The sequence below is a fragment of the Protopterus annectens genome, chromosome 3.part0, assembly GCF_019279795.1.
Source record: "Protopterus annectens isolate FY-2018-M chromosome 3.part0, PAN1.0, whole genome shotgun sequence".
Taxonomy (NCBI): domain Eukaryota; kingdom Metazoa; phylum Chordata; order Ceratodontiformes; family Protopteridae; genus Protopterus; species Protopterus annectens.
Genome location: NC_056731.1, coordinates 526123044 through 526140134, shown reverse-complemented (window position 1 = coordinate 526140134; position 17091 = coordinate 526123044). Strand labels below are relative to the sequence as shown.

The following is a 17091-nucleotide window of genomic DNA, read 5'->3' as shown; positions in this document are numbered from 1 at the left end:
TCTGATGATAAGATTAAGGTTATTGTGGGAGACAAACCTAGATATACTTTCAAAAATAATTTATCACTCAAGCGGCAGCTTTGTTACAAATCTACGATTATAACTTCTTTAGTATCTGATCGTAAAGGTACTTTCCCTTGTAGATCTTGCAAAGCCTGCTGTCATATTTCGACCACAGCAGTTTTTCAACATCCTATTAATGATTTTTTTCTTTACACCAAAGGTTTTATGCAGACTGCAGATCTCAGGGTTTGATTTATTTAGCTAAGTGTAGAAAATGCACCTCTTTTGATGTCGGGAAAACAGAATGCTAAAAGAAAGGATTCTGCAGCATTTAGGTGACATTAGATGTGGTAACTTACTTAATGCCTTGGCTAAGCATGTTTCTGTACTACATGGACATAGCTTTAAATGTATTGTTTTACAACTTCTACATATGAATAAAAGGGGGGGTGATTATAACAATAAACTTGAAACTGTAGAGACTAAATGGATAGTTAAGCTGCAGGCAAATAAGCTGCCTGGTATCACTGCACCTGTACCTTTAAAACCCATCCTTAAGAGACGCAGTATACATCAGTAATCAAATGGTTTTGATAATTGGCTGCCTATTGTGTGTTTTTATTACTTAATGGTTTTTGATTCATTTTAAGTTTGTGGATCTGAAGAAGCACACTATGTGTGTAAGCGCTTATCCTTTGCTTTTATAGGTTCATAGGTTCATAGGTTCATACTAGGCTATCTGCCCGAGGGCATTTACAAGCCTAGCCCATCGTTTTGTGGCTTACGCCACCCCTTTAGTATGGGGAACTATACCCATTATTTTGCTGTGCCTCTGTCGAGCAGTGACACTGAGGTAATCCCTGGGGTATATCTGCGATCTCCCATCCATTGGTCAAGATTTCTCTTGAACAAGGCCAGCGAGGTGCTCTGCCTCACATGTACCGGGATTCTGTTCCACAGCATAGGGAGTCTTTGGGTGATGAATCTATCCCTCCAGCACGTCCTATTAATAGCCGTGTCGAGGTTTAAGTCCGCCCTTGTGGCTCTGATGGATCTAGATTTTTGAGGTGAAGCATATTCATCAAATCTGGGTTTGACATGGCCTTGTATGTTAGGCAAAGGTCACCTCTGAGCAAGCGGTAAGCGACTGAATAGAGCTGGAGTTCTTTCAGTCGGGCAGCATAGGATAGATTTTGAGACCCTTTATCCTTTTGGTGAGGAACTTTTGTGGCCTCTCCAGCTGCTGCAAGTGTCGGGTCAGATACATTCCAAATGGGGCATTGTACTCAATCATTGGTCTGATGAGTGATGAGTAAAGGAGACTATAACCTCCCTTGATCTAGATGAGAATCCTTCATGATAAGGTGGGCAATGTAGAAGGTCTTCCTAACTACTTTAGCTACATGGGTGTCGAATGACAGACTACTATCAACCTGGGTCCCCAGGTCCCTGATAACTTCTTCTGTGCTCAGTGGATTGCCTCCTATTTGGTAGCTAGGGGTAACCTTGTTTTTCCCGAAGGGTATGACTATGCATTTTTTGGCATTTAACTTTAGGCCGTGGCTCTGGCACCAGTTATCCGTTTCTGTGAGACCCTTCTGAAGGATATCTGTGTCAGATGTGTTTTCTACTATGGCCCAGTTTGCAGTCATCTGCAAACTTTGTCAGCCATAACCCTCCTGTGTTTGCTTGTACTTCAGAAAAGTAAATGCCAAACAAGAGTGGGCCCAGGACTGAGCCCTGTGGGACACCACTTGTGACAGGCTTTGAGTCTGACATGGCGCCAGCAACTCTGACCCTGTGGGTTCTGTCACTCAGCCAGTTTGCAACCCATCTTGTGATGTATGGGTTAACATTTAAGCTGATGAGTTTTTCAATGATACCCGAGTGGGGTATTGTATCGAAGGCCTTAGCCAGATCGAGGTAGGCTGTATGGACTGCCTTTCCCTCATCAATGGCTTTGGTGACTGTTTCGAAAAAGTCAACCAAGTTTAAAAGGCATGATCTGCCTTTGACAAAGCCAAACTGGGTTGGATCCAAAGTCTGCAAATTCCCAATGTCTTTATTTATGAGGTCCATTATGATCCTCTCCATGGCTTTGCAGATAAGGCTTGTCAAGCTAATGGGCCAGTAATTACCAGGGTCGGTGGAGGCACCGCCTTTGTGAAGTGGGACCACAGTTGCAGTGCGCCACTCCCTGGGTACGTATCCAGAGGTAAGACTTTGATTAAACAGCTGTCCTAGCTGTGGGTTTAATTCCTCATTGAGTTCGTGGAGCACACAGCCGGGGACACCATCAGGTCCCATGGATGCTGTGTTTTTTGCTTTGGAGAGAGCAGTTCTCACTTGGGCGCTGGAGATGTTTGGGGGGCTGCAATCATTTGGTATAGATATCTCTCCTTTTGGGGGGGAGGGGGGTGAGAAGTTTGCACTGAACCTGTCAGCCAGTATGTTGGCAATGTCTGTAGGATCAGTAATCTTCACATCATTTTGAACTAGTTCTGAGCATATCTGGGAGTTTCCTCCTAGGTTTCTAACATAGCTAAAGAAGGCCTTATGATTGTCCTTTGAGTCTTTAGCTATTTTTCTCTCGAAATTTGCTTTGGATGATTTTATGAGAGCTCTTAGTTTTTTACTTATAGTGATCAAGGGTGTCTTACCTTTTAAGGATTTTGCTCTATCTTGTAGTAGCTTCCTCCTTTTGTTGTAGAGTTTGTTTATGGCTGGGGTCCACCAGACTGGTGTTTATGGCTGGGGTCCACCAGACTGGGGATAAAGTTTTAAGAACAGCAGCTCTGGTGGATGCCTGGTTTATCGTGGCTTTTGTAATTCACAAAGAAACAATGGGAGGACAAAGGTATGGCCACCAAATATGCAACTAAGTCTAGAACATTTAAAAGTGTATCCAGCAGTTTTAAATATCATATACACTTACTGATCTAGTTATACAGGCGGGATGTGTTCACACGTTTATGTGAGTACAATTATACAATCATGGAAAATGAGAGAGCAGTCTAAGGTAAAATAATAAAACTTGCAGTTTACAAACAGAGTAGGATGAAACTTAACTAAAAATTGTACTTTTGGGGTACTACCTTCCCTAATATAATCATATGGAAAGCATTTTTTTCTGAAAGTAAAACTGCATTTTGGTGGTAAACTAAAATGTGCTATCTACACTTGCATTGACTAGCACAATTTTCCACCCTATTTGCCCAAGAATACTAGTGATAAGGTTAAATAAATTAGGAAATGCATGTCATTTTTGCATGAACTGTTTTAATACTTTGCAAGTTATTCCTTAATTCTCTCTCTAATAATAGAAATAGGCACTCATACTTACTTCTTTGTCTTGCACGTTAGGGTCAGCTTTATTTTCCATTAGTACTGCCATACAGCTGATGTAACCTCCATAAGCAGCACATTGCAAAGGAGTTCTCCCAGCATAATCCTGCACATTGGGGTTGATTTTGTTTTCTATGAGTATTTGGCAAACATCAGCATTCCCTCCAAGAGCAGCCCAGTGAAGAGGAGAATGACCATCTTGGTCAACCAGATCAACCCGTGCATTTCCTATAACATCATAAGAAGAATTTAGTCAAAACCCACAAAAATCTCATCACCAAACTGATTTCACTTAAGTGCATACATGGCCCACCTGGATCTTGTTTAATATTTTAAAATATATGCTTACTTAAATGAAATTAATTTTAAAACTGTATGTGCATAATTTATTTTCTGTACTTTCATGTACTGTTATCGTAGCTACCCTTTTCCTAACTAATGGTGTACTTTAACAACAATCTAAGACATCCTGAGCCTCTTAGGTAAGGTAACAGAAAAACAGAGCACATCCATTACTTAGCATTGCATTGAATTAATTCTGAATCTCCAAATGCACCAAGTAGAATACACTCTGGCAATGTGAGCAATGTCACTTGTTAGCACCCCAAGGCTCAGAACTTAAGTGTGACTTCATAAAGCTATGTTAGTGCATGACGTTTATGTAGTATAAATACTTCTACAAGTGCATCTTTACCTACCTTTGATAAAGTATTTGGCTTCCCAGTGTAACACTAAACATTAGTTTTTTCAGAGTCAGTAATACCAACACAGTTCTATGGTTTGTCTTGTTACTCTGAAACCATGTGGGAAATAGCAATAGACTTGTTTACCTTAACATTATCAAACATGGTACCTCAGAATTTGTTGATTTCTGAATTTTTAATCCTCATTTCTGACAATATTCTGTCAACAGACTTTCTGCAAACTATTTTGTCAGTGTAGTTGAGGAAGATTCCCACACACAAAACAGTAGTTAATAATACAGTGAAAGCTATAATGGTCTCTCCCTCATTTTTAGAACTTGCAATAAGTCAAACCCTCAGAAAAGTACAGTTGTGTACACTTACCATAAATGTAGATGTTTGAGTGTATTCAATATTGCAGTCATCACTTGTGGGTTATCCCTGCTGGGTAGCCCTCAGCTGGCCTGAATACCAGAGTAAAGGATTTCCCCTCCTGCGTCAGCTTTCCTGAGACTGTGGCTGACGTCAGGTCATCAGGGCTATAAAGTGTAGCAGCCGATGCCATGACATCAGTCTTTCTTGCTGTGGAGACCAAAGCAGAAGCGGTTTGTGAGTGCATCAGTCGGCCATTGCCAGAGTGAGGAAAAAACGTCTAAAGCCAAGTACCCCATTGGGGAACATTTTCTTGCTTTTAACCAATGTCAGAGAAAGTCAATAATTGTCTCAGTTGTGGAAAGCAGATCCTACACCGAGACTTCCATTCTCTCTGCGTCACTTGTTTAGGCCCAGACCACAATGTCCCCAGATGTTGATTCTGTGCCTTGTTTAATGTTAGAACCATAAGAAGAGCTGAAATTGTGGCGAGGCATTTTAGGGAGTCTTTTTCTCAACGCGATATAATTATTACTTGTTAATTTATTTTCATTTGTTAACTCCGATAGTCTACATGAACAAAAATAGCCCATTTTCAGCACAGTACCAGGGAGCAAAACTTCATAGCACAGGTAATTGAACATGCACAATATTCAGTTTCTTATCTAAGGTAACAGTCAACACAATTATGATGCAAGTTACACTGTACCATTCTACTAAATGAGAAGATAAAATGCTGTCAATTTGTTAACTAAGGTAGTCAAATCAGTACCAATAAACTAATGATATAAAGTCAAACTACACAATTTCACTATATGAGCAGGTAAAAGTATGTAGAATGTACAAAAATCAAAAATATTAATAATTTGAGGACTTCCAGGATAGCTTGACACAGAGTACAGTAACAGCTTTATTTCAGCTCTCCCAGAGGAAAAAACAGAAAAGAAAGCCAGTGAATTTGTCTTTTTGGGCAAATTTCATTACTGGCTAGTAGGTGCACTACCTGTATGTCAGCAAAAAAAAAATTTAGAGAACCTCAATGAAATCAATCACAAAAGGTGAGGGGAAAACACTAGCTTGGAAGAATTCTGCAGCTGTTCAGGAAAAAGCAGATCAATCTCCAGTTTTGGTGCAAGACATGCCTTCCAGCAATCTAGAGGAAAAAAAGTCAAATGTGCTCAGAGCTGATAAACAAAACACTGAAGTATATCAACTCAAATACGAAAAAGGTTGGAAAACATGAAAGAAGACTTAAACATATATTCAGTTGAGCTGATAAAACTGCAAAAATCGGAGGTTGAGGTTGAAATGAAGAAAAGGCTGGCTGAATATGAAGACTGTTTAAAAAGTGATAGAATTAGAGAACAGAGCACATATGGAAAACCTGATATTTTCTGGTGTACCAGAGATCCTAGAAAGAACAGAATGTATTAATTTTATGAAAGCACAAATGTTAGAAAAATATGTATTAATGTGTGTTTGCTTAATGCTAATTAATAATCAAAGGAATTAATACGCTTTTCATTCTATTTTTCATGCACTGTATTATATATAAATTGAGTTTCATATGAGACTGAAAAAGATGCTTTTTGAAAACTGCAGTATGCTTTCTGAAACTTGCAAGTTGCCCTCTGACCTAGTAACTGCTAGCACAGCAATATTCATGTTTATGCCTTTTGGAAATGTACTTGAGAAGCAGGTGCTTATCTGCTAGGTCAGGAACGAATGAATGAACAATACTATATTCTGTAAATGTAATGATTTTAGACAATCAGCTCTGTTTGAAGCTTGGGAACATGTGCAGCTGCAGTAACTTAGAGATAAAGTAGACAAAGGATTATTAGAGAAATGAACTGCTAGCATTGTGCTTGAATTAGCCATAGTACCTTGAATGGTAACATAACATGTATCTAACTGGGAGTAATCAAGGCCATGTTGTTTTCCTCAGGAAGTCTCACATAAAAATTGATAAATCAGCAGAAATTCATGGGAATGATGGTCAGCAGATGATGATGAAAAAGGTGGTAATCTGTTACGTCAGCTTGGTAGGCCATAACCAGTTTGAGAATGTATAAAAATGAAAGTATTTCCTGTTTCTGATTAGACAAACTCTGTAATAGCACGTTTTTGTCTCCTTGCTGCAAGATAAAAGTGCCTTAACCTGAACCTACCGTGTTTTGATCATTTTTAAAGTATATTTTTCCTTTGACAACAAATAAGCAACTGGACTGGTATTCTGCATCAGTTGTTGTTAACTGGAAGGGCACATTGTGTGTATGCTATAAAGCTGGCTATGAGAAAGCACCCAAGTCCTCTAATACTAAAGTTAACATCTTACCAGCAGAAAGAGTTGATTCTGAAAATAAACTGTATCAGAAGTGTGAAGATAGGTGAAGGCTGCCAGCCTAGCCATATATAATTTTGTAGATATTTCTGTCTTTTGAAAATATTAATATAAGCCTCACACTTGTTCTTTAAAATGGGAAAAGAATGGTGTTAAGTGTAAAAATGTAACAACAGTGCACTCTACTGTAACAAAGCTAATTAAGTCAATTCTTTGATGTCAGCGGTTGGAGCCGATATGTCTGGATAAAGGAATTCTGTCTATTTTCTTGAGACCAGAGTTAATTGCTAGAATCTGCATGTATAAATTATTTTTATTGTTCTGGCTTCCTGATCAGCTGCAAGATCAAGGGCTATTAAACTCTGAGAATCTGTTAGCCTGGGAACAGGGTTGCCAGATTTGCAGCCCCCCCCACCCCCCCCAAAAAAAAAGTCTTTAATGCGGAACACACTTCCACATTAAAGAACTGAGCTCGCTCAGTAGCTCTGCACTAAACACGGAGCTTCTCATGTTTAATGCATTGCAGTTCCGCATTCAACAAGTAGCTCCGTGTTTAGCGACTTTTGATTGGCCCGTATACCGGCATATGGGCCAATCAAAAGTCGCTAAACACGGAGCTTCTCGTGTTTAATGCGGAACACAAGAAGCTCCGTGTTTAGCAATTTTTGATTGGCCCGTATGCCAGGTATACGGGACAATCAAAAAAAAAAAAAAACAAACAAAGCGGAGGCTGGCCGGGATTTAAACCGGCAGGGCGGGACACGGGATCAGGCTGCAGATCTCGGGACAGTCCCGCCCAAATAGGGACATCTGGCAACCCTGCCTGGGAACCATAAAGAAATTATACAATCTGAAATGAATCAGTGGTACTGTGTTATCAATTTAAGGACAGAAAGAATGAGAGCATGAGAGCATTTGTCTTGAGAACATCCAACTCACCAGATCTCTGCCTGTGTCTAGATGCAAGTAGGATTTTAGAACTGTATTTTCTCTTAGATATAGCTAACAAATATGAAGATTAGACTAGTTTGTTTTGCTGTGATGTCAGAACATTTGCTACTGTACTATTTTAAGTATTTCTCTGTGATCTCTGAACTCTTGACTAGCACTGTGTAGTAAGAAGTATGGTCTTGTGTTTTTATTATTTATTATTAAATATTTTTAAGCTGTGGTGGTGGTGCTGCGGTAGCGTTGTCACCTCACAGTTAGACGTTGCCCGTTCGATTCTCAGTTAGAGCGTCTTCTGTGTGGCAACATGCGTGAATGGGCATTCCTTCATTGAAGGTTGTGCGTTAGGCCCGGCAAGCCAGCATGTCAAAATCTACTGCCAATCATTAGCGGACTGGAGTTCCGCTGTGGCGACCCCTAACCGGGAAAAACCGAAAGAAACAAACAATTAAATATTTTTAAACCTTTCAACTGTGGCTGTTTTGTGTAGAGATAATTTAAGCTCTAAGAGTACATTGCATGTATATAGTGTTAATGTACCAAGTCACACCAAACAAGTTTTGACTATTTGGTTGCACTTACCCATTGGATAATAATATTGAACAGTAATAATTGAACACTCTTCATAAGGGCCTTTGAGTAGCTGATAAATATTAGCTGGGTGGTGACACAGATTTCTACCGTACAGTCTGGGTAAAAGGGGTACAGCCAGAGAACCTGTGTCAGCCTTCACCAGGAGTAACTGTGTGGTTGCATAAACTCTTATCTCAAAGTGTGTGTGTGTCAGCTACTTGGGCAGGGACATGAAGAACTGGTTGGACAGAGAGTGTGCTGGAGGTTTTAGCTTGCCCACTAAGCTGAGATCTGGACCCTATAGCTGTACCACTGAGGACTCTTATTGAGGATCTGGAGAGAAAGGGAGAAACCAGCCCCAGACTGACAGTGATCTCTGTGAGCTCTTAAGGGAAATTGTACTTTACTATGTGTGTATTTATTATCCATTCCCTACATGGACCCCCCTCACTGGTGTTAGTGGTGAGGATTGAGGTTCCTTGATTGCTGGGCCAGTGCACAGGCATCACAAGAAGGACAAAGTACTAAAAGTTGGAGACAGCAGAGTGTGGAAAATGATTATGCACTGTACACCAGGCAGAAGAGGAGTACATTTATTCCAGCAATTAGGAAATGTTGAGAAGCAGGTAGTAGATTCAAGTTGCTATATACAGCAATCTTCAGAATACTTTTACCTGGACGGCCAAAGTTATTTTTGATGAAGAACACACTAAAGAGAAAATATAAAAGTTTGTCTACTTCTTGTTATTATTTTAATAAACCTCATACACAGACTATGCCAGTTCATACACAGACTATGCCAGTGAAACCTTTTCCAATGTTCCGAAGGAAAATGCTCGAGAGACATAAAAAGCACAGGAGTTGACTAGAAAAAACAGGAGTGCATTGGAAATGAACCAGACACTGGAGATTGGAGATGAAGATCAACAGGAAGTAAACCAGTAATTCAGAAATTAATGAATAAATGTGGGATTATAAAGCATCAAGCACATTTGTGAAATGTGGCATAACAAGAAAACCTGGAAATATTGGACTTTTTTTACTTTGTTAAACTTGTAAGGGACTTCAATGCATATACCATATTTCATGTCATTAATTTTTGGCAGAACATTAAGGAAAGCGGAACAGGAAGGAAAGAGATAACTGTAAGTAAAACAGTTTTTTGTTCTCAACAATATTTTTTATAAAACATGAAATATACTTCGTTATAAAGTGAAGCTTTTCAGTTATGTGTGCGCAATAGGGACGGTAAAGTAAAAAGGTGTCTTTGTTCCCATCTTTCTTTTTTTTTATACAGGATTAAGAAATGTAGGGTTTACAATGTGAAAAACAGCAGACCATGATATAAGTAAAACTGATATTCTTTTCTCACTTTTACATGGGGGAATGACTGGATTAAGGATCTTGGGTTGATCTAACAACAAGTTTTAAGGGGAAATAAGTAAATGAAATAAACTGAATGTAATGAAAAGTTTTCCTTTAGCAAATAAATGTTCACAGTGCAACATGAGACACTTGCATATGAAGGTATCTGTGTATCTAGTTTTCATGTTTCTACGAAGTCAAGCTGATAATGGCAATAAAACAGAATACTTTTTTCTTTGAATGCCTACAAGGTAAATGTTTTCTGAAAGCAGTCAATTTGACTCCAAATAATTTTTCCTCAGGCAGATTGCAAATGTTGGAAATGTGATGGGGGAGAAAAAGGTAACTGGGAACATATTTTTGGGAGTGTAATGAGTTGGCAGACTTTAAAAATTCCCTGCAGACTACTCTGTCATAAATACTTGGTGAGCAAATTGGTATACATAAGGAAATTATTTTTTGAGCTGTGATAAAGACATAGTAAGGCCTTGCTAAATTTAATACTGGTGGCTGCCAAAATAACAATTATTAGAAAATGAAAATCAATGTCTAAACCAACTGTACTAGAAGCAGTAAATATAGTAAAAGAAACAAAAGAATTGCAAGTAGGATCTTTAGAAAAGGGTAGGAGCAAAACATACAAATGGGAATTGTGGGAACAATACATGCAGGATAATGTTTTGGAGGAGGAATGAAGTTTGAGGGAAGACAAGAACTGAATGAGTGATATAATGTTTGACTAAATGACTGTACAGAAAATTATAATTGATGTATAAAGTTTGCAACTGAAATTATGTTGATATTGTTTTCATTTATATAAATGTATGGCTGCCTATGTCATAAGTGATAATTCAGTACAGTTGTTTCTTGCTTAAAATAAATATTAATTTTTTGAGAGGAGGAGACAGAGATAGGTGAGAAAAGTGGAGTAGAGGAAGATAAAGCAAAGCATAGTAATTACTGGAGGGGGTGTCAAAGAAAGGATGACATAAATATTAAAACAGGTGGGTATGAAATGGAAGACTGAAGAAGTGAGAGATATAGAACAATTTTCCTGTAGTGAAATATGTCTAACTGAGGAACATTTGTGTTACTTTCTTTGTCAATGCTTAGTACAGGGATAGTCTGAAGTTGTAATGAGATAACTTAGTAAGTTTTGTTGGAAGAATGTTGAGTTATATTCAATCCTCATCTCCATAGGAGTGCAGTTCCACAGTTTGGCTGTAAAGAACTAACTAAAAGGAGTCAATCCAACAATTGTTGAATTTATTTGTAGATATACGGTATAAAACTGCATTTTTGTAAAATGTATTTTAATACAGTATGACTACTGCAAATTTTTAATGTTTACCACTACTGAGTATCATAAAGAACAGTTTATTTAATTTTAGTTATTTATTTAACATATGTTTACATGGAAAATCCAAATGAGACAGAGCCCATTTTCAGTGGAGGCCTGGGGATAACAGCTCCAGACACGTCTTTGGAATGTGGGAGGAAATCAGAACACTCGGAGGAAATCCACTAGAATGCAGGAAGAACATGCAGACATCACACAAAAGGCACCCCAGATGAGAGTCGCACCAGAGAACGTCTTGCTGTGAGGTGACAAAGCTAACCACCAAAATCCCAGCAACAATGCATGTGCAACAAAGTAAATATTCTAGAATCAATGTGTTTAGTATAAGCAGAGTGACTTAAGAGCTCCATTTCAAAACTGATAGATGATTTTTATCAAAGGTGCATATTATTGTTAATATTTTTGCTCAACTCCATTTTGTTAATCAGGGAAACAAACCTTAGTTAAGGTGCTTACAACCAAGTAGTCAACAGAATAAAAGGTGACATACAGACCTTCCATGTCAGTGTTGTAATATTCATAACCAATGAGGGAGTAGAAAAACTACTCAAGGAATGGCAGGAGAAAGCCAAGGATAAACCCTTCACAAACCCATGAAGGGCAGCCTTGGCAAAACCCACCCTGGCTCTGGAAATGACATCCAACTTGTAATGTTTAGTGAAGGTGTGCACAGAAGACAAAGTAGAAGCTTCAAGGATGGAACTGCTGTTCATATCCTTGAAGAAAGCCCCAAATGAGGCCACTTCCCTGGTAAAATTGGTTTTAATAGAAGCAGAAATCTGTTTGCCATGAAAGGAATAACAAAAAGGAAATGTTTTTGAAATCCAGGAGGATTTGATTTGCACAAAAGCTGCTAAGCCCAATGTCTTGCTCAGATTTATGTTTAGGTTATGTCTTGTCTAAATGTCTAAATAATACCTTTACTGTCTATGAAGATCCAAGGTGTGTAGAACCTTCGCACTAGCAGATTGTTGAGAAGGAAAAAATGAAAGAAGCTTGGCAGACTGACTAAGGGATAAAACATTGAACATTTTGAGCATTAAAGAAGGACTGGGAAGCAGAGACACCCTCTTCTTATGAAAAAATAAAAAAAGGGGAACCTCTATCAAGGCTTGGAATTCAGAAACTCTCCTGGCAGAGGTGAGGGCAACCAGTGAAACAAACTTCCAGATACAATGCTGCAAAGAGAAAGAAGCAGCAGGCTCAAAATGAGCCTGGGTCAGTTTCTCAGGGAAAAAAATTAAGGTGCCAAGAAGGAGGGATAGGCTTTCTTGGGGCCCTGAAATGGAGGATGCCTTTTAGGAATTGTCAGATCTCAAAGTAAGAGGCAAATGGTAGATTCAAAAGAAGACAAGCAAAGATTGCTGACAAGTGAGCTTTGACAGAATAATAAGCTAAGCCAGTATGGAGCAATTCACACAAGTGAGAGAGAACCAAAGGGACCCCCCCACACACACACACTGAAAAGGGATCCTGGTGAAACTTATGACACAAAATCAAAAATATCTTACATTTGGGCATACATGACTTTCTGGTATTGGGCTTCCTGGCCTCCTGCAGAACCCTAAGCATGTCCATAGAAAACTGGTATTGAAAGAGGATCAAAACCCTATCACCCAAAATGTCAATTAAATGGTAGACAGGTGAGGATGAAGGAGAGACCCCTTGTCTTGTGTGAGAAGATCCATTCAGTGAAGTAACTTGTGATGATTGCCCAAGGCGAGATGAAAGAGGAGGGGGAACCAGTGGTGTCTGAGCCAAAGGTAAGTCATCAGCAAGACTCTTGGACAGGACTGTTTAATCTTGTGTAGGACTCTGAGAAGGAGATGAACAGGAGGAAAGGCATAAAGGAACATCCCCTACCAGGAAAAAGACATGGCATCCACCTTCCAAGCCAGAGGACTTGGGGTCCTGGAACAGCAGCAAGGAAGCTGTCTACTCTGAAGGAAGGTTAAAAGATCCACTTGAGGAATACCCCATGGATGAACTACGTCCAGAAACACCTCTCTGTGAAGCATACATTCATGAGGTAGTGCCTTGTAACTGCATAGAGAGTCTGCCATCAGATTTTGCTCTGAAGGAATGTAAATCATCTGAAGAGAATCCAACATTTGGATAGATAACTCACATGCCTGAAGGGCTAGTCTGTAAAGAATATTAGACATTGCACCCTCCTGCTTGTTGATGTACCATATGACTGTAGTGTTGTCAGTATAGACCTTTAAAGGGCCTGGGGACCAAACAGAGTAGAAGGCCTGAAGGTCAATGAAAAGTGCCCATATCGCTTTTATGTTGATGTGATCCGGCCAGAGAGACCCTGAACATGAGTGGAGCTGGAGGTTGGAAAGGGACTCCTGGGTTGAAGGATATGTGCTGAATCCACTAAAAAAACTTGAGTTTGAGACAAGGAAGTAAGGCAACTGGAAAATCCACAGGGTGGCAACACTGAAGCCGCACAGACCACAGGTACCACTGAAGCTTTCATATATGAAGCTTGGCAAAAGGTAACATGGAGATTATTGAGGCCATGAACTCCACAGCTTTTAGAAATTTCCTGTCCGGTATGAGAAAAAGAGGCAGCAAAGACTGGAAGCAAGTTGTTAGAGAGAGATAGGCCAGCATGGGAACAGCTTGGATCCTGCAACCCAGAATAATGTGATCCTGAGAGGGGGACAGGACAGACTTCTGGAGACTGATGATGGATGAAACCCAGACTGTGTAAAAGGAATCTGGTAAAGTGGAGGTCCTGCAAGAGCATAGAAGGAGCAGGAGAATGAACAAGCAGTTCATCCAAATATGGAAAAATTTGTACTCCTTGAAGCCTGCAGAAAGCTATGACTGGAGCCAGGCACTTGGTGAATACCTTTGGGGCTGTGAAAAAACCAAAGGACAAAGCAGAGAATTCAAATTTTGAGGATAAATCAAAAATGTAAAACTTCCTGATTCAAGGGTGACTGAGAATATGAAGATAGGTGTCCTTCAGATCCAGACAGACCAGAAAGGCCTGTGATAGCAAGAGAGGAAACAGTGTCTGAAGGATAAGCATCCTGAATGTAGGCACCTTGAGAAAAGAGTTTAGAAAGGAAAGGTCTAGAACAATCATCCAGGTCCCCTCCTTTCTGGTGACCAGAAACATCCTGGAATAAAGCCCTGTACCCCTCAGAACCTCTAGAATGGGTTGAATGGTGCCCTATTCTAACAGGTCCTGATGCATCCCATGAGAGAATTTGGTATGAAGGGGGTTGTGGAATACCCAAAAAGGGGGGAAGCACCACAGAGTAACCTACAGCGATAATTAACTGATGGTAAAAATCCCAGACTGTGCAAAAGGAATCTGGTAAAGTACAGGTCCTGCAGGAGCATAGAAGGACCGGGATAATAAACAAGCAGGTCATTCAGATAAGGAAAAATTTGTACTCCTTGAAGCCTGCAGAAAGCTATGACTAGAAACAGGCACTTGGTGAATACCTTTGGGGTTGTGGAAAGACCAAAGGGCAGGGCAGAGAACTGAAAATGAGAGGAAATAAAAATATAAAAACTTCCTGAATCAAGGGTGAATGGGAAACTGAAGATAGGTGTCCTTAATATCCAGACAGACCATAAAGGCCTGAGGTAGAAAAAGGGAAAACAGTGTCTGAAGGGAAAGCATCCTGAATGTAGGTACCTTGAGAAAAAGAGTTCAGAAAGGAAAGGTCTAGAACAAGCATCCATGTCCCCGCCTTTCTGGTGACCAGAAACATTCTGGAATAAAGCCCTATATCCCTCAGAACCTCTGGAATGGGTTGAATGGTGTCCTGTTTTGACAGGTCCTGAAACATCTCAAAAGAGAATTTGGTCTGAAGAAGGCTGTGGAATACCCGAAAAGGGGGGAAGCACCATAAAGTAACCTAGAGCAATAACTGACAAAACCAGTGTGTGAAGTAATCTGTTGCCAAATTGGGAGGTGACAGAGAAGAGGCTGTACCACACTTTTGTAAAAAAACATCTGTTTATTAAACATAAAACAATTAATTTTCAAATAAAAGTCAACTAAATCCTTAATATAACATTTTAGGAGAAGTCCCCAGAAAGATTATCAAAAGAATGTAAATCAAATTCATGTGTTATACTATATAAACTACTGATGTCAACAAACATCCAACAGTAGTCCTTATTCCAAATGCAATTCATAGCACAACTACTGCACTCCTCTCTTTTACTAATCAGGTTAACCAAATTAGAAACAACGATAAGTTTGTATCAGATATATTCTTAGATCTCTCCAAAGCATTTGATATGGCATCACATACCATACTATTAGACATTCTATCCTCCCTGTCCTTTGCCCCCTCTACTATTGCCTGGTTCAAAAACTATCTATCTGGCAGGAAACAATCTGTCCAATGGCAAGGTGTGCTATCACCTCTACTGACAACTACCATAGGAGTACCAGAAGGCTCAATATTGGGGCCATTATTCTCCATTTTCACCAACAAACTACACACCTCCACCCACCATGCCTCACTTATACAGTATACAGATGTTTCTACGCTAATCTGCTCAGCCCCATCCCTAACCACTTTACAGCAATTTACCCAGGAATCCTTCAACTCCGTGGAAAGATGGATTACTGCTATCCAACTTATCCTAAATCCCAATAAGACCAAATTACTCCTTTTTACCCCCAACATATCTAAAACCTCTCCTCTTTCCTTCACTATCACCTCCAGTAATGGCACTGTAATTTCTCCCTCTTCCCATACTAAACTCCTTAGTGTAGAAATAGACAAAAATCTTCACTTTGATGTCCATATTTCTCAAACCATCAAAAAAGTTCATTAAAAAAATAGGAACTCTATACAGACACAAAAACTTCCTATCAGATAAAGCACGGGTCACCCTACCCCAAACCCACCTACTGTCTACCCTAATGTATGCAGCATCAATCCTAACCCAGGTCAGGAAATTGGACATACACAAACTTGAATCAAGTTACAATAAAACTGTGAAATTTGTCAATAACCCCGCTTTTAGAAGCCATCACTGCCTAGCCCTAAAGGAGCTACAGTGGCTAGAAATTCCTCCATTACTTAGTTACCACCAACTAGTTCTTGCTTACAACATTCTAAGGCATCCTCACAAATATCCAGCACTAAACCAACTACTGACCCAATACTCAGCAAATCGTCCTCTCCGTTCCAAGAAAACTCTCCTATGTATCTCAAATGCTAACAACACTGCTGGCAAAGCTCTTTTCTCTTATACCATAGCTTGAAAGTGGAATAACCTCCCCCATAATGTATCTTCTGCATCATCTATAACACAGTTCAAAACCTCACTTAAGTCGCATCTTATAGATTATTGGATCTGTCCATGCATTACATAAATACTTTCAATCTGTCTTCCACTCCTTTTCACTTTCCTCACTACTACTTCTTACTGTCTTCATGCTACAGTGTTGGAAACTCCTCAGTTTACTGCCATCTGGGGCCAAATTCTTCTGCAATTTAAGCTTGCTAAAAACAAATCCATTGTAGATAGGTATTATTTCTTGTGTGTTTTTTTGCTTGTCTTATGACTTTTTGCAATTATTGTTTAATTAATGTGGAACTTTTCTCCCCGGGCCTCCGCTGTAAATGTACCTCGTTCCAGTTGGACTTTCCCGGTCAACAAATGTAAAATAAAATAAAATAAATAAATAAATAAGTGTTTGTATAAGAAGGGAGGAAACATTTCTGCAGAAAATAATCCAAAACAGGAATTAACATGGGTGCAAGGCCAGAAATACTGGACAGTTAAATATGTCCATATTAATGACTGTGTTGCAGGAGAACTTGACAGAAGAGTACCAGAACAAAACCTTGCCTTACATAAGAGGCTAAAAGGAAAACCTAGAAGGCTTAGGGGAAGGATCAATAATAAGGAGATGAACAGATACATAGCTAATGATACTGACTGGATGCAGAGAGATGTGGTGAGAATTAGGAATGTGTTTAGTGCAGCATTATGGGGTGGCTGCCATGGATACAGTACTCATGTTTGTCATAGACACATCTGCGATAACAGACAACAGTATCAGCCTGTGTGCTGATGACAAAAATATAAGTGCAGTAGTGGAG

General features: G+C 39.5%; 1 protein-coding gene across 1 annotated transcript in view; it reads right to left on the bottom strand.

Annotated features, from left to right (window-relative positions):
- Positions 1-17091, bottom strand: part of INVS (inversin) — a 3016309-nt gene that overhangs the window by 1213623 nt on the left and 1785595 nt on the right. The window contains exon 10 of the mRNA XM_044065609.1: positions 3347-3576. Within this exon, the coding sequence (XP_043921544.1) occupies positions 3347-3576 (230 nt within the window). The remainder of the gene's footprint in view (positions 1-3346; positions 3577-17091) is intronic.